Source organism: Xiphophorus couchianus, chromosome 3 (genome assembly GCF_001444195.1).
Source record: "Xiphophorus couchianus chromosome 3, X_couchianus-1.0, whole genome shotgun sequence".
Classification (NCBI taxonomy): domain Eukaryota; kingdom Metazoa; phylum Chordata; class Actinopteri; order Cyprinodontiformes; family Poeciliidae; genus Xiphophorus; species Xiphophorus couchianus.
Genome location: NC_040230.1, coordinates 20552628 through 20578704, shown reverse-complemented (window position 1 = coordinate 20578704; position 26077 = coordinate 20552628). Strand labels below are relative to the sequence as shown.

Sequence of the window (26077 nt, the reverse complement as noted above, 5' to 3'; positions counted from 1 at the left end):
AGTCAGATTACAATTTACAAGTGAACTCAACTCAATGTTTAAGCGGCCATCACAAAGCTCTGATCTCAGTCACACAGAAAAAATGTGTAAGCGAGCAAGGGGACCTATTAACCTGACCCTTGTTACTCCTTACCAGGTCAGTTATTTTAGCGAACAGCAATGGTAAAATCCCAGAATGATAACATAGACCAGTTTTGAACAAATAAAACCACTAAAGAGTTATGCTAGAGTAGAAACACGAAATCTGTTTAGAAATTTACTTTGTACAACATATGTCTCAAACACATGCAATGATGTACTGCAATTATTTTCATGAGTTCCTTTCTATGAGTGAAAAAAAGAAGGAAAATGAACAGTCTTGACAATGAAAAGCATATATTCATTAAATTTATTGCCATTTGCTACATAGTGCTGAAATGTGAACACTGCTAGTTGATTTCCACAGTTTGCTCCTGGATGTATACGATGTAGTGGTGAGTGTTTTCTCCCTGAGTGAGGACCGTTAGAGCATCCAGGCCATGTCCATCCTCCACCACCATCACCTGGTTGCCATCGAGTCCCTCATCTGCATTCACCACCATCAGCTGGTTGCTGCAGTCACCCACTGCATGATCCTGAGCAACCTGCACCTTTACCAATAGCTTAAGGTCAATGCAGATTCAAAGAACCAATCAGTTTCAGATAAAGTGCAGTGATTATATTTACCTGCTGTACCACAGTCACTGTGCCTGGAGCCATTGCTACCATGGAGGCTACTGCACTGTGAGTCTCTGAGCTCAGTTCAGCGATCTGCTGGACATTACCTGAGAAAATGTATTCAAGTATTGTCATCACTGAAGAAGAACATCAGTTTTACACAGTAAGTAAATGAATACTTGCTGAAGTAGTCATTTTCTTTACACTACTTTACGTGTTGTTCTGCAACAGCCACACCCTGAATATTTCTACTTGAATTCCATGTCCCAGCTGAATAAATATATTTCCACACCGTCACGTTTCCACCACACATTTCATGTAGAGCATGAAAGTTACATTTTGGTCTCATCTGACCAGAGCACTTTTGCAAAGCACTCGGAAAAGAATTAGACATGAGCAACACTATTTGTGCCAGAAGCAGCAAAAAAAGTGAATGCTGCAAAAGGAGTTTCACAAGCTCGGCTAATAAACTAATTGTGCTTTTATCATGCTTACCGTTGTCCTCCAGAACTGCTAAAGGTGCTTCTGTCAGGTGTTCTTCATTCTCTACAGACACATACTGAGCTTCTGTCTCCTCAGCCACCTGCTCAGGCACACAACAACAGACTGCATGAAAAGCACCTTACCTGACAAACACAAGAGTTACTTTATAGTCATATCACAGGGCACCTGCACATTTTTCACATACTATTTCTTTTTCTTTCCAAATTTATTAAAATGTACAGCCAGGAAGTAAGGAAGGAAATATGGTGGGAAAACAAATGCTTATATGGAGTCATGTTGCACAGACGGATGGACGGACAGACAGACAGAAATCTGTTTGTTGTTGTTATTTTGTTTCTTGTGTATTTGTATAGTAGCTACCTGCCAGTTACCCTCGACCACTTTCAAATTGTGTTTAGTCTTCAAGTGACGGGTCAGCTCCCACTTTGTTCCATAAACAAACTCACACTCTGGGCACTTCATCCCACCTAGCACAGGAGAACAACAAGAAATGAGGGTAGGCTAACCACATTTTTATGCACAAATTTTACACATTTGAAAGCCAAAGTCTTCTAGCTTTTCATTGCATTCCTTTAATGTTCTATCTAGTATATATTCCATACTGCTGTGATTAAATGGAACTTCAGAGATTGTGACAGATGTGGTGACAGAGTTTGGAGTTAAGCACCTTGCTGTTTCAGGGTTTCAGAGTTTGGCAGTCCTGGTCCAGCATTCTCATAAGTTTCTTCTGGGTGCTTGATGTTGAAGTGTCGCTTCAGAGCACCGGCAATATTACATGAGTAATGGCAGTGAGCGCAACGAAATGGCTGAAAACACAAATTCATGTTACAGTATGAATCAGATTAGATTGCCAATGACAGTCAGTTTAGGCGTTTTAGTCTGTGTGCAAAATCTCTGTGTTCAAACTACACTTTGTTTTACAAAAACAGATGTTATGTACATTATTTTCTGTGGATCGTTAAAAATAATAGAAGTACAAACTGAGGTTGCATTTATTAAATGTGGATTCCTACCTTAAACTTAGCATGTTGCTCCATGTGTCTGAGCAAGGAAGGTTTAAAAACAGACGTAAAAGGACACTCCGAACACTGAAACCTCTTCCCTGAACGGACACAGAATGTTTTCCCCTTCGATTACCACCATTTGTTTTTACACTTCTGCTAATCTATGCCAATAACTTAGCCATATATTGCCTACCTTCATCTGTGTGGTTCAGTCGGTGACTTTTCAACGTGAGCTTAGATTTGAACTTTTTACCACAGTGATCACAGAGATGATGCTTCTCACTGCTGTGTCGGTTCATGTGGGTCTTCAGGTTACTCCGATTGCAGCTCGAGTAGCTGCACACACTGCAGACGTAGGGCTTCAAACCTAACCAGATTGACACACACACACAGGATTCACACTTCAGAATCACACATATTAATATTTTCTTCATTGTGCATTAACAAAATACTAAGAGGTCATTCCCTGTTATTCCCTTTCATATCCATAACAAGGTTACTCCCTGTTATGGATATGAAGGCAGTATGTCTGTTTAAAAGGGGCCTTGTACTCAAATTCATAAAGATACTAGGTGACAAACTAACATATTTAAACATTTGGAGAATAAAAATAATTTTAAAAAAGTTATGCATTTATATTTCAAATTACAAACCATATTATATTCCATAAAATTAAAATTAAATACATTGAAATTTACTATAATATCAAACAAAGTTAAAGAGATAGAATATTTTTACAAGGCACTGTTTTGTATGGCTACCTATGTAAACAGAGTGGCATTTTGCTGCAGTAAAATAGTCAAACTTTGGGTTTTCTTTGACAATAGAATTATTTTTTTTGGCTCGTTCGCAACTGCAGCTATCACTGCTGATGAGTGTCAAAAACACCACCGAACCAGCAGAAATGTGAAAGCTGCAGCTCTGATTTAAAAAATGCCAGCGTCCTCTGAGACCTTCATTAACACCTGTGCTGGCTATCTGTCTGCAGGCTTCTGCAGCAACTCAGCCTGAGAGCAGCTGTAACTTCAAGGTAAACAGCTCTTCAAGGTAAGCGGGAGTGTGTCAGAGGCCGGGAAGAACATGTGGTGGTAAAAATTAACAAGCAAAACAAACAGCTGCTCAAGTTGAGATACGTAAACAATCTGAACCACTTCACGGAAAGAGAAACACAAGAGGGTAAAAAACATGGTGCAATATGTCGAACAGACAAATAAACTGTTGCAAAGACCCTCTAGATTACATCTGGTCATTCGCCTCAGCAACATAAGTGTGTGTTTTTAACTTTCTCTTCCTTCCCTGTGGAGGGCAAGCAGGCAGAAGCAGAAACAGATGGAAGCTCAGCTGACAAAGTAAGGATACAATCACCAAGTACTATGAATGTTATTGTTGCAGACCTCAGCAGCGATAGCGTATTTCATTTGAGTTTCCAGCAAACCTTGATGGGCCCAGATGTGTTGCTGAAAGTCACTGCTGTTCTTCAGGAAGTAGGAGTCACAGTAAGGGCACTTCTCTGCACGCTGCACCATCGGTCCTTTACCTCCAACAGGTACTTTATCTGTCAAACACATATTAACAAAAAACAGAATCATGAAACCACTGACTGGCTCCTCCACAATGAAAATGAGGAAAATCTTACAAGTCACAACTTTTTCAAAGGAAACATTTAAATGCAATTCCAAAATGAAGACATTATCGAAAACCGATTGTATTGTTGGTCTGTTTTACTAGGAATAAATTTGTTTTTCTTACCTGGGTGGGATGATTTAAGGTGGTGCTTTAATCTGTGCTGTGGGTAAGTGCGTCGACAGATGGGACACACAGCACAGCTCTCCTGTAAACAACAACAACATGGCGTCAGTAGAAATAAACAAGAGCCTTGCAAGACTTTTCATACCTCTTCAACTTTTTCACATATTCATTGTAATTTTTTAGCTTTTGTGATAGATTATGTTGAAATTCTAACTCTGAAAACATAGTGTGTACTTATATACACCCTGCTCTAGGTCAGCTCAGTTAGATTGAATGGAGAGCATCTGCAAACATCAGCTTTAATGACTTCCCATAAATTCTCAATAGGATTTACATCTAAACTTTGACTGGGCCGTTCAAAGAACATATTTTGGTCCTAGTGTATATACAACTAAATGAGTGATCATGCTGGAAGTTGAACCTCCATCATAAATTTTTGCATAATACAACAGATCTCCTCTGACTGGTTACCTGTTCATGTTGAGTCCTCATATGTGCCTGCAGTTTGTATTTGTCAGGTGTGGAGTATTTGCAGTCAGGACTCGAACAAGGCAGCAGCAGGCCACTGTGCTTCTGGATTTGGTGCCGTTTCAGTGAGCTCTTGGTGATGGAAGAGTAGCTGCACTTTGAACAGTAATGCAAGTGTTCCTTGGTGTGTGTGCGGACGTGGACGTTGTAATGAACCTTGTACCAGAACAGCTTACCTATGAGGGAGAGGCTATGGGATTAAAGCAGCTGGTTCCACAATACAAAATAAAAAAACAAACAAGAAGAAAAACAATAAAACATAACCACTATTATCTCACCACAATATTGACATTCAAGGTCTCCGTAGATTTTCCTGAGCCTCTGATAGGTCTCCATATCGAGGCGGGTTTTCTGAAGAGACGAAAACACCTGCTCGAAGGCGCTCTGATAGAAAAACAAGAGGAAGCAAAGAGAAAAACTTTAAGATCAAAACAAGCAGGACTAAATAAACTTGTGATAGCCTAGTGGAATTTTATAGAGAATATTTGTTGATTATGGTTTAGGATAATTTAGGATAAATCATTGTAAAATCTCTGTAAATTGCACGCTTCTTCAGTAGGAGGATGTTTCTGAACAGTGTTGCAGGACATCTTATATTTGATAAACAGACATCTATTTTTATTATTTTTCTTTAGTCACATTTTGTTGTCTTCTTCTAGGTTCAGTGCCAAGCTTTAATTAACCGGTTTTGTTAAATAATACTTTGTGAATTTTATTTCCTCCTTCCTCAGTACAGAAATAATATAATATTATGTAAATCAAAATAATTAAAAGATTCCCAAAGCAAACTAAGTTTCTGTACAGCTGGATTTTTCTGGTCTTGTGTAAGAAAAACACAAATCAAGCTACAGAGTTGATTGAAAAGAGTATTTTTTTTAAATAATCTGAACAATAATGCAGCCATTAAAATTTAAACTGTGAACCAAAGTAGTGAAACAAAGTCATGGTTCCATTATATTTCAGGACATTATACTACATTATCTTTATGCTACATTATCTCTAAATGTACCTTCTCTGCAGGTGAAGTTTGGCTGACTTCTACCTGGGAGGCTGAAGATAAATGTATTTCACCAGGTGAATCTGAAGAGTTAGAAACTCCTGATGATGAAGATGAAGCTGTGTTGCTGACTGCAGATGAGTTTACAACATCTGGTTGTGTGTTTTCTTGAGTCCTGTCTTTCAGAGATGAGCTGTTGAAGCCAACGGGTAATGAAGACGAATTGTTTTTTTCTGCATGTGCATCAGCAGCAGAAACACATGCAGCTGAATTAAGTAATTTCTCTTCAGCTGCAGCCTCATTGGATTTGTCCTGGGATTCTTTCTGAGCTCCACCTATGCTCTCTCTGTCTTGTTTTCCTTTCTCTTCTTCCATCATCTGCACAGATTGGGTTTGTTCTTTGTCCTGCTGTTGCTTCCCATCATTTCTCAGTTCCTCATCATCTCCACCAAGACCTTTGTTGCCTTCTATCTTCGTCCTGGCAGCCTCACCTTCCTTGAAAGTTGCTTCCCTCTCTTTTTCCCCACCCTCCTCACTTTCTCCACCTCCTTCGGGCAGAATCAGATAGTAGCTGATGTTGATACAGTTGATGAAGGTCTGCTCCATGTCCAGCTCAGGATGACTCTCCTCCAGGTGGCTCCTCAGCCTCTGTGAGCTGACCAGTTTTTTGTCGCACACACTGCACACGTACAAAAAGAGATGCTTCCTGATGTGTGCGGCGAGGGCGACCATCTTGGTTGCAGTGTGGTCACAAAGTAGACAGGCAAAGGGTGGCTGAGGCCCATGGATCAGCAGGTGGCGCTCTCGCTCCTGCTGGTTCTTAAAGCGTCGGTTACAGGTGGGGCAGTGGTACAGGAGCTGCCGGAGGCCCTGTCGAGTCTTTAACCTGCAGAAAGTGCAGATGTGTAAGACAAAAAATACACCTGCTATATTTTGCAAATATTTGTTTAAATCTTTACATAAAGGCATGGTTAGAAACACATTTAAGGATCTATAAGTTATTTCTGCATGCAAGTTGGTAAAATTTATTACTGGAAATCTGGGCCCTGCCCTACAGTCTTGAATGGATATTAGAAATAAACTAGAATTAACTTAAAGAACAAAATATGTTCTGGTCATGAACTTACATCCATCCATCAGAGATAGAATGAGGATGAAGTTTAATTCCAGGCTTTTAAATGCTTATTTGAACAATTTCTTTATGTACTGATGAGATTAGAAACATTGCAAATGAGTTGTAAACAAAATAACTGGGAACACAAGTTTGAATCCAAGTAGAATTTCTGCACTCCACAGATAGTCCACATAAGGCATACAGGCTCAAATATACACATACATCCCCTCAACTGTTTTGGCTAATGTCTCAAGCTGCAGAGCAACCACACATTTTTGGCCATCAACAAGATTCTTTCATTACTATGACTAAATATTTGGCTACCTTTCTTATCAGAAATGGTAAGCTTTGTGCCACAAAGCTGATCATTAATTTTGAGGGATCCTCCCTAAACCACTTTGGATGATTTGGGAATCATTGCCCTCTTGATTCTTAAATTTTAGCCATTAATCCCGATTGTCAGCACCCCTCCCAACCTCACTAGGGACAAGGGTGTTAGAAAATGGATGGAATCCCGATAGTCACTTCAGATAAATGGCAATTGGTCCAGCCTATTATAAACTGGAAACAATTCAAACACCTACAGGTGCTATCCACACTGAAGCAAGTTTAACATTACCTGGACAAAGAAGGTGCTGATCAATACTGGTTTTATAATTTATCAAATGTGATAACAGCATGTTATTTTATGCAAAGATGAGTATACAAATATGTAGACAGAATTATGCCAGGAGCTTGTTGATGGCAACACAGAGTCAACAAAGAGTCTATGGGTTCTTTTTAAACCATTTCTACCCTAATGTTAGTGTTTGTGTATGTATACATACAAACATTTATGTTTGAGCCTATTTTAAGAATTTTAACCTTGTGTGGATTAGAGAAAAAACACAATAAATTCAAATTTTGTGATCACTTCATCTTGACAAATGTTCATGTAAACAATAAGGTCTAGAAGCACCTGTTACGCTATTGTGAAATTTATGTCCATGATGAACTGTCTTAATATTACAGGTAATTAACCTCTATGAAGGATCACACCTTAGTTGCTGGTAGGTCTGGAGGACAGCAGAGTCTTTCAGGTTGTGCCGTGTCTCCATGTGTTTCAACAGGTTCTTCACGTCAGAGTACTTTTTCTCACAAAAGCTGCAGTGCTGCTTCATTTTCAGATGGACTCTCTCTGTGTGAACCTGGATTAGCAGAAATGTTGAGGCTCATTTATCAACAGGGAATTAGTAACAATCATTTCAACCTAAGAAATTAAGCTAACCTTATCAAAAAACAGACACAGATAATAAACATGAAGTTAGGAAGTGCTAGAGCATCAACAAAATGTTTTATTACAACCTTAACAATGAGATGACAAATGAAATTGCCGCTAATCTAATTTGCAAAGGGTAACGATAACACCACCTTTAGGTGTCCTGGGCTGAGGCAGCTGAAGGCACAGCGATCACAGCTGAACTTCTCTCCTGTGTGCTTCCTCAGGTGAACATTCAGGTTAGCTTTAAAGAACAAAATACACACAACTTAACATTTTCTTCTTTTTTCTTAATACTGAACTGTTCCTATCTCCTTCCACTAACTCGGTGAGTTACCTTTGATGGCTGAGGCGTAGTCACAGTGTGGACACTGGAAGGGTTTTTCCTTTGTGTGTGTCCTCAGATGGGCAACCAATGAATGTCTGAACTTAAAGATCTTATTACAAAACTCACAGGCAAAGATCTTCAGCTTGCTCTGGAGTAAACTAGAACAAAGAAACAGAGTATATTTTTTGCACACATGAACTCATTTCATTGTTGCTGCCTTTGGAGGAATAGTGTTGTCAGCATCGTAACTGGTTTTATAAAGCAATGAAAATTTAATTTTTAACATACAAATAATTTTGTTTTAAAAGGCAAACTGTAATTTTGTGCAAAATTAATGAACTTTAAAAAATTAATAAAATTGCTTTTGACAGATATTGACAGTATACTATATATATATTACTTGGTAGCATCTTGCTTGATGGAATATTCCTGGAATCCCTTGCTGGTTGAAGCAGTTGTTCCTGACTTCAGATTAGAGCTGCGAGGAGAACAAAGCAACATCACATCTGTATATGAAAACTATAATGTTTCTCATTGCTACAAATACTAATTTTTTTCTGAATCATAAATTGCATAAGTTTGTTTTTCTAGTGTTTATAATTCCAAGACACGCTTTTCATCCCATATAAAAGAAAACAGAGATTTCTCTTTACCTTAGATCATCTTGTGGTGTCTGGTTATTTTCACAGACTGTAACTCCACTTGCAAGAAGCTGATTAGACAAAATATTCAATAAAAAAACAACTTTAAGATAGACTTCACTGATCAAAGAAAATAGTTTCTAAAAACTAGCAAAAATTTTATAATATTGCAGAAATTACCCTTTAATAGTGCAAACTAATATTTTTGCTTACCTGATGCTGACCTTGAATAGCTGAAGACTCTGTTTCTGCTGCAGTATTTTCTACTGTCACCATTTTGCAAACACCTGCTGCATTCAAAGTAACATTACTTTGCTTCTAAAAATAACATTTGTAGATAAACTATAAAACTAGTAAAACTAGCTCAACCTGGAAGTATTTCGTCTTCTGTCAGAACAACATTAATCAGAGCTTTTTTCTGTCCCGTTGTTTTTCCTCCTTCGCTGCAAACTTGGTTGATGCTTGTGAGATTAGAGCTGCTGGTATCTAAATGTAGAGAGAAAAAAAATTAGTTTCCTTTGATAATAAATAACTACAAAATGTGCCCTTGAAATAACACACTCACCTTTCTGTCTTTTCAGTCCAGATCTTGTTGGTTTTTGTTTTGTTTGGTTTGAATCTGTTCCTCTGGAACCAACATCTTCTTCTGCACCTGAAGTAATTCCTATCAAGGCTTCATCTGTTAATTGTTACAACTTAAAATCCAGTTGTCATGAGGTATTATTTTTCTTTCTAACAATTGTGGGATATTTGGACAGTAAATAATCATTCATTCAAAAATGCATCTTAACAGTTACAGTAAAGCAACAGTAAAGCTTTTACTTCTACAGAAAAGCAGTAAAAACAGTAGACTTTCACAACACACTGTTTATACTGCTGGGCTACTGCCATCTGTCCCCTCTATCTTTACCATGCTGTTGGACATCATCCTCTTCATCTTCCTCTCTAAGGCAGATATGTTTGAGGATCTGTCGTTTGTTGCTGAATGTGCGATGGCAGACTCTGCATTCACGCCCTAAAGCTCCATCCTGACTTTCACCTTTATAGAAGAAAGACAACAAGAAGCATTAACAACACCATTTGTTGCATATTTAAATGCTATCTGGGCCAAATGTAATGACTCTGAAGACCAAAATGACAGAATTATGGATTATATGTAAATGGAAACAGTACCATCTTTGACTAAACCACACTGTTGCTGTCCATCTTTGAGTCTCGATTCTTTTTCTTTTAGATTTTCTTCTGCACTCTGAGCCGCAACAGTGGTCTGGTCCATCAAGTCCCCCCGTAACTTCTTTGTAGAACCTTTTGGTCTTCCTCGTTTTCGCTTAATTGGATTGTCTAAGAGCCAGAGCCAGTAACAAGGAAAAGAAAGAAGAATGCCAATTTAGAATGTGTTTCAGGATGACAAAATTTTTTCTTTGTTCAAAATTTTGTTTGTATTACATTTCATCAAGTTCATACATGGCTTCATGCAATAAATAGGATACCGTTTGAATACTATATTTTATGTTAAATAATAGTATTAATTCTTAATTTGAGTGAATGGAGTAATGCCAGTTGAGATAACTTGTAGGAGATTCTCGTAACACCATAGTACTTTTACCTAACAGCTTCTCCACAGGCTCAGTTATGAGCGGCTGCAGTGCAGTAATAATGCTGTCTGGGGACTCATGCTGGGGGTGATTCTCAGAGCAATGTGCCAGCAGCTCGGAGTGATTGGGCGAGAACAGGTTGCACAGGCGACACATGAACACAGAGCCAGCTGGAGGGACAGAAACGAAAAATATTCAAGGTCGGGGTTACAGAGATCAACACACGAGCACCATACAGCACCTTTCAAAAGTATTCATATCCCTTGAACTTTTGCACATTTTGTCATGTTGCAACTACAAACTCTAATATATTTTACTAATATTTAATGTTATATTATACCAGTTAAGTTATATATTAATGTTTTATGTTGCAAATCAACACAAAGTAGTGTGTAATTGTTAGGTGCTACTTTTTTCTTTTACACAGATAGAATTTTGTGTATGTGTTTGAGTCAATAGCTCACACTGCTGCAATGACAAATCCAAATCTTTTTGGATATTTATCCACCAGATATACACTTCAAGAAAGATTTGTTTTTATTATCCTCTGCAAAATGGCTCAAGTTCATTCCAGCTGGATGGTGATTGTGAAAGTTACAATTTTTAAATGTTACCATAGACACTCCATTGGGTTTAGGGATATTCTTTAATCTTAAGTGCACTTCAAACCTCTTCACAACTTTGTCCCTGGAATATCTGTTGCTCTTTGTGATGCTTTTTCTTCTCTAATGTTTTCTATAACCCTCTGAGGTCTTCACTAAAGAGCTGTGTTTATACAAAGATTAAATCACACAATAAAAGTGGCTGATTACAAACATGTCACATTTTTGACACTTTTGTTTGCATAAACCTTTGAAAATACATATAATTTTCATTCCACTTCGCAATTATTACTGCCGTCTATTACAGAATAATCACGTTAAATACCGTGAAGTTTGTAGCTCGTGACAAAATGAATGTCATATAAATGTTATGAATACTTTTGCAGTGCTACTTGTATGTAAATACCATAGTGACCAAAAACAAAATGAGGACACCACCAACATATTCGCGTTGAAATTAACAGAAATTCTTACCTGCTTTTTCTCCATTCATTTTCTGTCAAGCGCTGACAAAAACAAAAAGGAAACTAATTATGCACTGGCATGAGAAACGTTATGGCAGTGTATAATATCTAAATAAACATTTGAAAAGTACATATACTCCAGAAAGTCACGAATATCTGTCGAATCTGCGACACAAGTCTCTCCAGTCAGCGGAAGTAAATAGCACAAGCAGCAGACTGTCTGAACAGGTAACCTCACAGCGCCCCTAAGTGACGGGAAGATAATACTGCAACTGCACAATGCAAAACGCATTTAAATAGAGAAAATAAGCGTGAAAGCAAGTTAATTTGTCCAGTGAAAAAATAAGTGTTTAATTTAAGGCATATAAAAGAAACATTGGGCATAAAGGAAATTTAAGAAATATGGTTACTGAAGTTGTTTACAGTTGTGTCTTAAGAAGGCTCATTACAGTGATTGAAGACACAATCAACATCTTATCAACAGGTTGGCTAAAAAATGACTTAAATTAATTATTTATATATAATTAGTAATTATATAAGCAGTCATCAATACTTATTTTTTATGGTATATTATAATATTTTCTGCCTGTACAAGGTTTATTTATTTAGTAGCAAGAAGGACTTGAAATTATTTACTTGATGACTAAACAATAATATTCATTAACTGAGATGAAACTGTGGGATTTGACAACTTTTTCTAGTAAACATTATGTCTGTTGAAGTTATGTTTCATTGTTATATGCAGTCCTGGGATTTAGAAAGCTTCAAGAAATATGTATTGGAAAACTAACCTTGTTTTTTTGTGACCACGTCAATAAAAGTTGGAGATTTGCAGTTTGCTGGTCAGGAGTTTACTGAGGTTATTCCACTCAATGCCAGGATACAAAATATCTGCAACTATCAGTGTTGCAACCCTTTGTTCTCAAAGGACTAATGGGATCACTTCCAAACTATTTGGAGATCATACAGTGACGTTTTTTATTCAGAAGGTAAACATTCAAGATCATTGCTAATCATTTAAGCAGTTGGTATTCTTGGAAATTCAATGTCAGAAGATGTGGGGTTTAGAGAAACTGATAATAATAATAATAATAATAATAATAATAATAATAATAATAATAATAATAAATTCCAGGGTTGTATCTCAGACTCTGCAAGCCTTAGTTAAAGTATTACATGTTAAGTTCAAGACAATGCAATTGGAAAAAGAACATCATGTGACTTGATGGGAAGAATAGACAGATGAACTCCTCTCCTTCAAAAATTATATGGTATGATGCCATTGTTTTTCTTTTTTATTTAATTAGATTTGAATGAGGCTGCTCAGTGGCGCAGTTGGTAGCACTGTTGCCTTGCAGCAAGAAGGTCCTGGGTTCGATTCCCGGCCGGGGTCTTTCTGCATGGAGTTTGCATTTTCTCCCTGTGCATGCGTGGGTTCTCTCCGGGTACTCCGGCTTCCTCCCACAGTCCAAAAACATGACTGTTAGGTTAATTGGTCTATCTAAGTTCTCCCTAGGTGTGAGTGTGTGTGTGCATGGTTGTTTGTCCTGTATGTCTTTGTGTTGCCCTGCGACAGACTGGCGACCTGTCCAGGGTGTACCCCGCCTCCCGCCCGGAACGTAGCTGGAGATAGGCACCGGCAACCCTCCCGACCCCATTAGGGACAAGGGTGAACAGAAAATGGATGGATGGATGGATGGATTTGAATGAACCACAAGGCTTTTGGAACAATGCCAAGCGAAAATTAGATCAAGATGCAGAGCATCGTGTTTGGTGTAAACCCAGCATAGCATATCAGCATAACCACTTAACATAAACTGTAAAACACAGTAGTGGCAGGATGATGATTTGGACTTATTACATCATATTGTTCAGTAGAAAGCAATTGTGAGGGTGTAGGAGTAGGTGTAAAAGTGACAGAGGATACAATTGGTAATAAATTAGAGTTGTTGATAGAATCTTTATTATACATTGCAAAAAATGTGCATTATAATGCATACTGACATTTACAGCTTTTTGTTGTTTAATTCTTTTTTTGTTTATTTTATATTCAATTACATCAAAATTTCACTTCAGGCCAGCCCTAAAATTCACTAACATTTTCTATAGCTTCAGGCACTAAAATCACACTGTGCACACATATCGGATGGACAATCTTGACATAATTTGCTTTTATATTTTTGCTTTTCTTCTCTTATTTGTTTCATCAAATATTATTGTTCAAGACAAGAAGAAAATTATCTTCAGGTCACGGACAAACTAATTACATATAAAAAGTGCATGCAGTGTGATCAACCAAAAGTGGCTTTGTTAAATATAAAGTGTCTGAAAAAGTGGCGCACACACATAATTCAGGAAAAACACAAGTGATGTAAACACAACCAAAATATGTTTAAGGAAGTGTAAAAGATCCAATACCAAAGATCAAATATCCAAGAACATAACAAACTTCTTTTTTTTTAATGGAGCAAATTATTTAAGGTTTGCCTCTGATTTTATTCAAATGACAAACTACTGAACGCACTCTTCACCTTGTTTGCATTGATATTTAAACATGGACAGGTTTAGGTGTTGAGCAGCAACCATCAGCCATAAAACAAAAAAAAAAAACAATAAAATTTGTTCCATTCCACACATTTTCTTCAGCATAATATAATAAAATAACTCTAAAGATGAACCATGTGCCTTGATGCCTTACCTGTCATCAGACTCCAAGATCTTACCAGCGTTTTCTACAGCTACCAAACTCTATGACATTTCATTCTGACTTATAATATATATTCTTCACCTTTTATTCCACTTTTATTAATAGATATGAAATCAGTAAAAAGAAAAATAATAACTTGCAATAACAGCAACATTTGCAGGGAGAGGCGGTGTAGTCACTGTAAGGCCTATACAACTGGATTCCTGAGACATTCGTGAGGGGTGCAAGTAGTCTTTCAGTGTTTGTGTGTGAAAGTGCTTTTTCACATGATGCAACACTTGTTCTTGTGCGTGTGAGGATCTTTGAAACGAAGTCTCTGTTTCGATCGATATTTCTCCAAGTATGTCAGCTGTTTACTGTTGATGGCTCCTCTGCGTTTCCTGCAATAAACAAAAGAGACAGTGGATAGCTTTACAATAAATAAATACCATAAGATATTAAATAATTGTCAGATAGATTTTACCAGTAAATTTTAAAAACTTAGATCAGGTAAATTTTTCTGTATTAAATGTGTTGGGGGTTTTTTTGCACAGATCTTCATCATGAAACTTGGAATTGTGTGTTGGTCCTCTCCTGGGGGGAAATATCATTTAAAAACTACTGAATGCACTCTTCACCTCATGTCTATCTTAATGATAGATACTCTGCAAAATAACATCTTTAAAATTCAGTTTTTGTATGTGCACTCAAACAGCCACCACTCCTTGAATCCGATTGTCAGAATGTGGCATGTGCAACCGTTTCCCTCTGAGTCGGTTTCAGAAGTTGCACCATTGCTACCGATGTCAGCATCATTCATTTGGTCAGCAATGCTGGTATGATAACACGCTGGAAACCTTTTGCTTATTTGTCTGCTCTAAAAGCACAAAACCTGTTTCTTTTTTTTCCCCCATTTTTGAAAAAAAATATAAAGCTGAATTAATATCATAACAAATATTCATCTAGCTGAGTAAATAGGGCTGTTTCTTTATGATGAAGGCCATATTAAAAGAATAATAAACTTGCTGGAGTAATCATTTGATTACGCTAAAAAATGCATTTTGGTCTGAATAGGAATATTCTGTATAATTTTAATCTATATAGAGTGTGGTGGTTTTAAATAGATAATAGTTCAAAGCGTAGCAATAATAATTTGTTCAAATTCAAGCTTAAATAGATTGTGAGAACTATTTCTGCTTTTTTAATAGTATAGATCTAACACTTACTGCCTGATGAGCTGAATGGCATCCTCATACTTCATCCCGCTTTCTATCAGCGCTAAAGCCACCAGCACAGGAGCCCTGCATGTATGTATATACAAACATTCACTGCTGCGACTGTGTCAATTTATGTTTCAGAGTTGTTGATTTTTCCTTGAGCTATTTTCATCCTTTATCTTGTACCTTCCCAATCCAGCAACACAGTGAACAGCCACACAACACCCAGGATCCTCCTGAAACTTCTTCTTCAACAAAGTCAGCCAATCATCAACCAGCTTGTTAGGGGGCGGGGCTCCATCATCAAAGGGCCAATCCTGAAAGGGAGTACGATCTCAGGATCTTTGTGTTTAGGTGTGTAAATGAAGAGTGTGTCAAATGAAAAGTATGAGTCCTTACCACCACAGTGATCCCATCTTTCTCAAGAGGAGTTTTGTCGTAAGTGCTGTCGCAAACACGCACCACAGTTGTGACTCCGTACCTTTTTAAGACCTGTGCAAAGGAAAAGCATGGAAAGAACAGTGGTGAAACAATTAAAGACATAGCTGTAAAACAAGTTTTTGATCTTAGACAAATATCAATATGAGACATTAAATAAGAAATAGAGAAGTGCCAAGATATCCAAACCAACCTGGTCCAGTGTGAAAAAGTTATTGCCTCCCAAACTTGATAACCAGTGTTATCAAGTTTTTACAATAACTGTGTAGAGTAATTTAAATTGCTGTGGGGGAATTTTGGCAGACTGTTCTCTGCAGAATGATATTAATTATGCCCCATGATAGGGCTTTGGGGCATTTCATTGACTTGGTTTTAACAAGTGCAGAATTGGCTACTTTACTGCAAGACTGTTTTTCTTGTCATTTAAGGGTTAACTTGCAAGTGTGCTTCAGATCATTTTCCTGCTGTCTAACTTCAGATTTTTTCAGATATAAACCAGTGTTTATGGTTCCATCAGTTATATTAATTTGTCCAGCCCGCTAATTTAATTGTAGCATTATTATGTTTGGCTCTTTGTATGATCTTTTTTCCAGAATGCCGTGTTAGTTTCATGGCAGATGTAAAGACACACACTTTCCCTGGTGAATACTTTTGAATATTTTCCCAAAGGTATTGAATATTTTTGTGATCACCATGTGTTTTTGTCAGTCTCTTTCTTATTATTTGTTACGGTCACTGACCTCTCTTCATGAGAGAGCTCTTTCTTTGTGTTTCAGCTTTACCTGGCTGCCACAGGTGCAAAGTGTTGGAGCTCGTCAGCCACCCCATAAAGAGCTTCAACCGGAGCTGTCAGATCCCTTTTTTCCTTGGGCCTTGATCTGATGTGATCTTGTCAGTGAGCTGATTGTTTGTGGAGACTTTGTATGGTTTTGCTGTGAGCATTCTTGTGAAGCATCAAATGTATAACTAAAGTTTTGTTTCTCTTCACAGTGGAAGCTGGTAGGGGTTCTCTGCCATTTTGTTTAACTGTTTTCTTCTGTTTTTTGGTTAGTCAGGGAGTTCAGGTATTATACTTTCTTTTTCAGTTCTCTTCTAGAAAGTGTTTCTATTTTACAATAAAGAGTGGGATGTTATGTTTGTTGTTTTGGCCTTGGAGACTGAAGTTTAAAGCTTCCCTGTGCTTGTTGTCTACTGTGAGTGACATTTTACTTGAACTGTAAATTAAACTATATTTTTGATACTGACACCAACTGTTTAGGTTGCCTTCTTTTTGTGTTACACCCAGTGCCAGCCTTGACCCTTATTGGTCTTGTGGGGGGTTGTAACATTATTGACCATGAATTTTACTTAAATGAGGCAACTAAGGTCTGCAGAGTTGTAGATATTGTACTTGTTCAAGATGCTGATAATTGTAATTTCACATGTTCCGCAATCATTTTTAACAGGCCATCTTCTTCTGGAAGGGCTCTCTTCTGTAACCATGTGTTTGCCATTAGTTGATGATGGTTCATACTAGGGCATGCTGGAGTTCCAAAAACGTAGAGATGGCTTTATACCCATTTCCAAACTGTATGATGATATGTTCGTCATACAGATCATTATGCTGAAAGTTTCCTTATGCACACTGACTAAACAATATTTGGAGCATGAGAATGAGGTGGTACTGTTTGATGTCTTTTATGAAATAACTTGCGTAGCAATTTTCTGGACACACAAAGGCACTGTACAATGACATTGATCATTCCCAGTCATGCACACATTTACACAAGCTAATGGTGACAAGCTTTTGGCCATTGGCCTTTCTGACCACCACAAGCAGGCAGAGTGGATTAACATTGTCTGACAGGTAATAATTAAGTTTTTTTGTTTGTTTTTTTTTTTTCCTTAAAAAGCATAGCTGGTAAAATGTTCTAAAAATGTGGTTAATTACAGGCAGTCACTTTTGTACATAGGGCCAGGTTAGTTTGTGCAACTTTTTTTTTAAGCAAATAAATCACCATTTGAAAAGGAGCAGCATATGTACATTTACCCTGTTTATCATTTCTGGATATAAAAATTGTCAAATGATCATTTAAATGTGGATAAAAGCAACGACAGAAGAAATTTGCTAGGGGTCAAATACTTTAAAATTGCGATTTACTAATAGTTTGTGAACAGGACAAACTGACTTCAATATCATTTGTGTGCATACACTTACATAGGTTTGAACAATAACAAGATTATTTTCCTTATGCCACTCTGAGTTCACACCCACCTCTATGAAGGAGTTGAGTGTGCTGTCAGTGGGGTTGTGTGTGATGAGGAATCTCATGTTCTTGTGGCACAGTTCCACAGGAGCAGGACGGTTCATGGTGGCTTGTTTAACCTTTGACTCTGCAAGGAGACCTTTGACCTTCATAATGTAGCAGGAATGTGTTAGTAGAAGACTCAAAGTAAAAGTGTCCTTCAGCATACTGAAGGATGGCTAAGGATATCTGAGCCACTTAAAATTTGAAGGGCCTTTTTTTCTATACAAAAGGATTTAAAATATATTATTTTATTTTGCCCATAAAGTCAACAATTTTAATCAATCTTTCAAAATTTCAGACAACTCTTTAGTGAATATTTTTCTTCCTGTATGTCAGCTGTAAATATTGAATATTGCAATATTTCTAATAAACTGACTAATATAAGTCATTGCTATTATATAAAATATAAAGTTCCTAAAACAAATTTTGACAATGACACTGATTAAAATAGAGCAGAAAATAAAATTAATCAAGACAGAGGACTTTAATTTTTTTTCTGTGATTAAACTTTGGATCTGATGCCATCAGATTCTTTTATGCTTTATTGATAAAACAAAAGTTTTGCATAATAGACTTACAAGAACTGCATTGTGTGTAAGTGAATTCATTTTTTGTATTATAACAAAGAATCTCATCTTCCTTTGGTCAAGATTTAAAAGATCATTGTTGATGCAATTTATTGGACCTAGTTTCTGCTTAGACAAGTCAGACAGTTCAGGTCAAAAACAATACAATGCATAAATGCACGTTTGGATTTAAGATTTTGACCTCACTTGTTTAAAGTTGTAACTTTGCCCGGCTTCATTTAGCATGAGCTTCCCCATAGCATTCCGAAAAATACAAATTATTGTTTGTAATTTGTATTTGTAAACAGGATCTGTGATAGTATAATTAATCTGTAAGTAAAAGGTGTTATAATACATTCACAGAAAACACACAATGGGCTGCTGTCAGATATCTTGAGTCCAGTAGTTAAGGTGTGTACATATATCAGATGTATTTGAACATAAAATTATAGTCAGTAATTAAAACTGTCATTTAAAATGTCTTTCAAAATAGTCTTACCTGTTCCATTAAAATGTGTTACATTATCATGTTCTATAGAAAAGCTACTGCAGAACCACCTTCACAGTATCTTGTAGATGTTGTAAACAGCTCAAGCAATGGTGTAGCACAACATTTTATCCAGATCATGTGACCAAATATGACTTACCTTTAGCTGTAGTAGTTTGTAGCTGTCTTTAACTTAAATCTCCAGATGATTATGGACCTCCTTCCTGTTTTAACCGATGTATATTCACCAGTCCTTAGGATGTGTCTTCTTGATTGCTATGCCATCTGATGCCTGTGTCCTATAGTCCAGTAGTCTACACTGTGTCACTCTTACTTTTTATGCTTGTGATTGTCTCTGATGCTTGCTTTGTTTCTCTCAGTCACTCTTTATCTCCTTTTCTCTCTGTTCAGCTTTCAGTGCTGAATCTCCACTTGCTACCCCATTAGCTGGTGAGTTCATAAGGCAAATGATAGCGCTCTTTCAGTGTTCATAGCCCCAAGACTGCATGGCGCAGCATCGTCCCAGACACCGTCTAAATGTGTTGAGCGTGGCAGTAGTCCCCACTCTGCCGCACAAACGCCATCAACCGACGGTTCTGAAACAGAAAATATAAAAAACAAATATTTGTTTGTGTTTTTTTAAGCTTTATAGATGGACAATATCAGCCAGAAGCTATGTAGTTTATTAACTAGTTACAAATGGAAAAATAGCCCTCTTAGCTCCTTACAGCACCCTCCACAAAAATAGGAATTAATGAGAGAAATGTGTACAAAGCTATCAAACAAATTTATCTCTTATTGCCACATAATATTTTCACCCTAACAGTTGCAAAAGTCCTCAGATCTTTAATTTGACTACTTTGTATTTACTCTTTAAAGTTGATGAGTTTTTCTGGAAACTGAAAAGTACATTTTTAAGAATATTGCTATAAAACATTTCAATATGTTCTGTGTAATCACACAAAGTCTGAAAATACAGACTTTGTATTCTGTATTTTCAGTGTTCATGTACTGATCCTGTTTTTGTATTTTCAGATGTCATTTGGTTCCTGTATTTTTCTGATTAAGCATGTGTTGGTGCAAGTCCTGCTATAACTGTTTTTAAAATTTTGATTAATAATATATTGATAATGATTTGGAAGCATTTGACACAGCAGATTATGACACATTTCGCTGAAAACTTTAGATTGATGCCTTTCTGATGAAGCAACTGGCTCTTTTTATTATTACCATCTTTCTGGTCATTTGTTTCTGTTTACTTAATACAATAAAAGTTTCCCTTGAGGTTTTGTATAACAAATAAATATATAGAGCAGAATATTCCTGATGCATCTTTAGATATTTGTGCTGATGACAGTTGTATATTTTGACAGTTTATATAATAATTATTGGATTATTCACATTCAACTTGATATCATTCCTTTGCTTGCCTTTCTCCTCAAACTAGTTCTAAATACTAAATATCTAAGGATATTGTTATCAAACAACAAGAAAGTATAGATTTTCCCTGCTGTTATGTCCAAGCAGAATTTGTCTGTTGTAAATGTCTTAGTATTTTAATATATATAAAAAATAAAAAACTTAACTCAAAACCATCCATATAATTTTATTTGAAAATACTTCTTCTTACTTCACATCAACAATGTTGATATTATTTAGATTAATCAGTGGATGCAAACTTATAATCCATCATTACACTTTATCCTTTTTATCTAAGTGACATTTACTGTCTAAGCCATGTTACTGGCTCCTTAAATATAGCTGAGACAAAGTAACTGCATGTTCTGTCTCATGTGTTGCAAGTTCTTTCTTTGAGCTGGTAGCTATGAAAATAACTACCAGGAAAATTAAGGCATTATAAGATTTTTCATTTATGCATCAAAGAATAGAGTCCTATAGATTATAGCCAGTTGTTTTGTTGCATGGATTTTTTTTTACTATTTCGTGTTTTGCATTTTTTATAACAATTCGTTCTTTAAAATAGGACCTCATTCCTCAATGAAAGTTTGAGTTCTTTATTTTATAAGATTTTACAGACAAGATATTGATGGAATCAGAAAACTATGAAGCTTCCAGTCAACAAGTAACCTTCTGCTCTCTTCAGAAATTCTTAGAAAAACAAGCAGCAAAAGCCCAGAGGTAAGGTGCGGTCATCTCTAACACCCAACACACAGACTCACTCTACCAGGAGCCTGTTGACAATCTATAATTAGTAATTTATCCGGTGCTGTTTATAATCAGGATAGAGATTCCCTTTTTACTTTCACTCAGGTCCATTTAAAGCAGTAAAGCCAATTTGCAGTTATGTTGATGTCCTACTTGTGTAGAAGAAAAACAAAGGAACCCCATCAGGAATGTTTATGAACATTATGAGTCCATGATGTTGCTCTGATTTAAAGCTAGATGAAAATGGTATCTGAACAGGCCTGCTGCGATGGCAGCACACACACACACACAAGATAAATTCTGACAATTCATTTACCTTTGCTCATTTTCAGTTTAACACCTGCAGAAATGTTTTGGTAGAGTAAGTCAAGAGCTTCTGTCTTACCTTTTCTGACTGCTAAACAGCAAAATCCAAAACAGAGGCAAAAAGTCAAATAAAACAAAGTCCTGAAGCAACAGCAGCCACAAAAAGATTAGTGTGCTGACATTACAATCAGCTGACTCCCTGTTATAGTAAACCTGCACTAAATACCTACAGCTGTATTTATAGCTCAATCTATACCAGTGACTGATTATATGACGCATCAAATTTTTGGTGCCAACAACTGGCACTGAGCTGTGCACTCTTGTGCTCCTCCACCCTGTCGCTTCTGGAGAATTTGTCAAACTTCTTTGATTCCAATCACTGCAAGCACCAACATATTCACTTAATTTCATTTGAGCGCTCCACAGCAAACATTTAGAGTGTTTTTTTTTTTTGTGGTTGTTTGTTTGTTTTTCTTCTGGTTATTTGACCACATCAGGCAACATGTAAACAGCAGCAACAACATTTGTAGGAGTTCACTCTTACCACTTAGGTCCTCAGTGTCCCCTCCAAACACAGATTTTGTTCAGTCACCTCATTTTTAGTAGTTTTCCACAACGAACAAGAAAGACATCCAGAAGTGGGGAGGGGGGGTATTTCTACAACCACCTGTAGCTAACTGTGACCCACTAGAACATTAACCTCCTCCCTTTCTTGCTGTCCTTTCCGGCCGGCTCTGTAGTCACTGCAACGTGCTGCATGTGCCTGTTCGTGGCTCTCTTCTGCTGCAGGAGTACAGTGTGTGTGCTGGGCTGAAGATCTGCCGTGAGCTGGTCTAATCAGGCTGAGCAGCCATCTGACCCTGACACTCCTGTCACCACCAGAATACTCCAGAGTTAATGCTCTTAGAAAGAGAGACGAGGAGTGTAGTACCCACTGTTACTCTTCCCCTTCATCTCTTTCCTTTTTAAAGCAATTGGTCTTTCTCACTGCTTCTATCTCTTCTGTTCACTCCCTGCTATTCAGTTTGCAATGCATCCATTATAACATGGGTTTTTTTTCTTTCTTTGAAAAGTAGAGCTCTCTTTTCAGTTTATGTTTTGCACATTGACTTGTTTCCCTTCTCCCTTAGAGATCTAAAATTAGATAGTCGTTTGAGCTTCCAGACAGACTGGACAAGTAAACTCACTGATCCTCCGTTAATGGAATAACACTCCTCTATAAGAGAGTGACAATTTGAACTTTGTTTAATTTTAGAGAATCATTACTTTGAATGAAGAATTTTAGCTCATTGCAAAGTTATCACAGTAAATCAGAAGACGGATTAGCTCCCTCCCAAAAACATTTTATGAACAATAACTTGCAATGCTCTTTGCGCCCTTAGAAGATTTTTACATTTTATCACACTACAGTGGTTTTTAAATTTACTGTGACCAACACAAAGTAAATTATTTACCCCCTTGTGTCAACTTTGTAGACCCACTATTAGTCAAGATTATAGTTGCACATTTTTTGGGGTGGGTCTCTATTGCCTTTGCAGGTCCAAAATATCTAGTCTTTGTCCATTCTTCTGCAGAGCGTCACATCCTTGCAATGCAAGGATGAGGCAATTAACAATTAACAAGGTTTTACTATCTATTCTCAGTTGAATTTAGGTCTGGACCTTGACTGGGCCATTCTATCACATAACTTTGCTTTGATCTAGACCATACCACTGTAACTCTAGCTAACAGAGCCCATCCTGTGGAAAGTCATACTTCTGCAACAGTCACTAGTCTCTTACAGCCTCCAACAGGTTATTCTCTAGGATTGCCCTGTATTTAGCTCTATTCAACTTCTCATCAAACCTAACCAGCTTTCCTGTTCCTGTGTACCACGACCCTCTGTGTTTCTGTTCTCCTTGCCCAGCCTGACAGCTTAGGTTCATAGCGAAGAGTTGGACTATTCTGGAGACAATTGGTTTGACTGGTTCTAATTTAAGAAAACAAATACACTCCACAGTTTTTAACAAAATAGAAACTTGTAGCATGGCAAAATGAGGGAAAAAATGTAATGGGTATGAATACTTTTGCAATGCCCTGTGTTCACCTTTAGTCAGAAGGCATTCATTACATGTAACATACTTTTAAAAAAACAACAAATTAAGGCTTTAGCTTTCCATCAATCACTTCGAGTTGAGGTTAATGTGACTGCCCACCCACAGTGGTGAAAAGCCTAAAGGCTAAAAATAACTGTGCAGTTTATCACATCAAATAAAGAAACTCTTGCTTAAGTTTTCCGACAGTCAAAACTGTTTTGGATCCACAGTGGTGAAAAGTATTCGGCTGATATGTTCTGGCTTGATATTACCTCACTTTTGGTTTTCATTAGCTCCTCTTGTGATGTTTTGAAACCCAAACAAACCCACATATAGCCTGAAGAGGTGATAAGAAATTCCAATGTCAGCTTGACAGTTTTACTGATAAACAGTCTCTATAAATGAGAGTGGGGGTAAAAAATATATATTTTGCTTAACTTTTTGGTTGAGCAGTGGAAACTTAAATTAATGCACTATTCATTACAGACAACAGCAGAGGTGTTATTAGTATGGGTCTGATGCAGGAATATGAAAGCAATTCAAATGTGGAATTCTGGACATCAAGTTAAAGAAAAAAATTAAGTCATGTTGCGTCTTACTGCTCAACCAAACTCATAGTCTCACAGTAAGTGGAAAGAAAAGAGTGTTTTCAAGGCCCCACTCCCATTTTTATTAAATAAATCAGTAGGATGACTTGCAAAATATTAAGCTGAATCATTTCACCATAGCTTCATTGAAATGTCAGGGAAGTGTCTGAGGCTTCACAATTCACTGATTGGAAGGATCATAATATAAATAGTGAATACTGAGGATTGCTGGCTAGACCTTGAAAGTGAAACAGAGATAACTACTGTAGGTGTTTCTGCTTTTGAAAAGTTGCAGTATTTTTATATTTGTTAGAGAGCATTTTTTCAAATTAAATGTCTAACTCAAACTTAGCTATGAAGATACATTATTGTCCCAGTTGGAGTTAACTCGTTTTGCTAAATTTAAGGTGCTCCCTTTGTATTTGTGGTAATGTTGTACAGTTTTTTTTTTAAAGGTAAATGGACTAAAAACAAGACCACACACTAAGTAATGAACGATTCTTGAAAACAGTGAATGAGTAAACATTAGGGCGATGTCTCTCTTATTTACTCCTCACACTAAGTAAATGAGGTTGTTGTTGTACTTGATCCTTCTTGGTAGGCTATTCTTGGTGTTATGCAATGAGTGCCTCTATTTAAAACCTTCTGATTCTTTTGTAAGGGAGCTTTAATCTGGCTCAGAAGCTTCTAGTCTCACTTGAATGTAAAAATATGGTCTCTAATACAAGCATATTTGTCACAAAAACGGTTTATTTACAGCTGATAAATACCAGTAAAGACATTGTATATGGAAGCTACTGAAGAGAAAGATTAGCCATTTATCTTCTTGTTGCTCATAAGTGAAGCAAATCGTTCCTTCATTCGAAGCAGATGACAGAATTAAGAGTTCAGGGAAGCTTAACATTGACACTAATTATCCATGCTGATATACATAATTAGACTGTGCATGCCCTCCACTCAAGTATTTTGCAATGTAGTCCCACAGGAAGGATCTCACTCATGAGACGGTCTGAAATGCAGTGTGAATTTCTGATTTAGTAGGACTCTATGACCTTTGAACCCCAACTAATTCAAAGCTTCAGTTTAATTCAAACTCCAATTAAATCAATTTTATCCCAGTAAAGGTAATTAACTGTAATCCTTTCAAGCAAGGATTACAGTGTTGGGATTTTTGCCATTGTTATAAAAATCTCTCTGAAGATCTATTTTGACATTTTTATTTTTTTTGTTGGATGTTCATTTCCTGTCTTTGGTTAATTTGTATTTTTGTCACTTAAGAAAAACAGCAAAAATTGAGTGATATTGTCTCCAAGTCAGAATTGGAAATTGTTTCACAGTCTAAACTGGGAGTTGGTACTAATGTTTTAATTTCTTTGAGACTGAATTATTGTGAAACGCCTCAGGAATGTCCCCAGCAAATCATTATTTATCTCCCTGCAAAACGTCCACTACCTGCTGGGTTTTCACTAGCAGTTTTCACACATCACAATATTTCACACCCACTTACATTGGTGCCCTACCGACTTCAGTGAGCATTACAAAACCTCAGTACTTCCTTTTAAAGCTTGAAATAGACACTAGATACCTGAGGCCTTGTGCTCAGGGCCTGCTGATTGAGCCACATACGAGGCTGAAAACTGAAGGTGACTGTCTTTTCAGCAACAGCCTCAGAATCTTGTTGAATTTGAGAACTGTGGACTCCGCTGAGCGTTTTATTTTTTTAACTATCCAATCCTTTTTTAAATTGATTTTACATAACTGTTTGTACAGATTTTTGTGAT

At 36.9% G+C, this 26077-nt stretch overlaps 2 protein-coding genes across 10 annotated transcripts; both read right to left on the bottom strand.

The window, feature by feature from the left end:
• Positions 1-370: 370 nt before the first annotated feature.
• Positions 371-11692, bottom strand: zfat (zinc finger and AT hook domain containing). Of its 6 annotated transcripts, XM_028013245.1 has the most exons (25): positions 11612-11664; positions 11491-11512; positions 10426-10584; positions 9993-10160; positions 9730-9858; positions 9385-9498; positions 9189-9305; positions 9033-9109; positions 8832-8890; positions 8579-8656; positions 8188-8336; positions 8003-8094; positions 7631-7779; positions 5491-6364; positions 4760-4865; positions 4425-4657; positions 3954-4035; positions 3640-3759; positions 2398-2571; positions 2214-2302; positions 1868-2006; positions 1561-1667; positions 1192-1279; positions 706-803; positions 429-629 (listed from the first exon to the last, which is right to left on the bottom strand). In XM_028013245.1, exons 2-25 carry the CDS (start codon positions 11507-11509, stop codon positions 429-431), a joined length of 3621 nt encoding a protein of 1206 aa, XP_027869046.1. In that variant the 5' UTR covers positions 11510-11512; positions 11612-11664. The 6 variants fall into 6 exon arrangements, with proteins under 6 accessions (XP_027869051.1, XP_027869048.1, XP_027869050.1 ...); XM_028013250.1 differs by having other exon boundaries at positions 371-629; positions 8188-8249; positions 11491-11691; XM_028013247.1 differs by having other exon boundaries at positions 371-629; positions 9033-9106; positions 11491-11691.
• A 1728-nt stretch (positions 11693-13420) lies between these two features.
• Positions 13421-22559, bottom strand: LOC114142276 (protein tyrosine phosphatase type IVA 3). Of its 4 annotated transcripts, none has more exons than XM_028013475.1 (7): positions 22179-22544; positions 19323-19758; positions 18076-18194; positions 15783-15875; positions 15570-15700; positions 15393-15467; positions 13421-14567 (listed from the first exon to the last, which is right to left on the bottom strand). In XM_028013475.1, exons 3-7 carry the CDS (start codon positions 18169-18171, stop codon positions 14450-14452), a joined length of 513 nt encoding a protein of 170 aa, XP_027869276.1. In that variant the 5' UTR covers positions 18172-18194; positions 19323-19758; positions 22179-22544; the 3' UTR covers positions 13421-14449. The 4 variants fall into 4 exon arrangements, with proteins under 4 accessions (XP_027869276.1, XP_027869274.1, XP_027869275.1 ...); XM_028013473.1 differs by having other exon boundaries at positions 18076-18213; positions 22179-22541; XM_028013474.1 differs by lacking the exon at positions 22179-22544 and adding an exon at positions 21714-21846 and having other exon boundaries at positions 18076-18213.
• Between the last annotated feature and the right edge of the window lie 3518 nt (positions 22560-26077).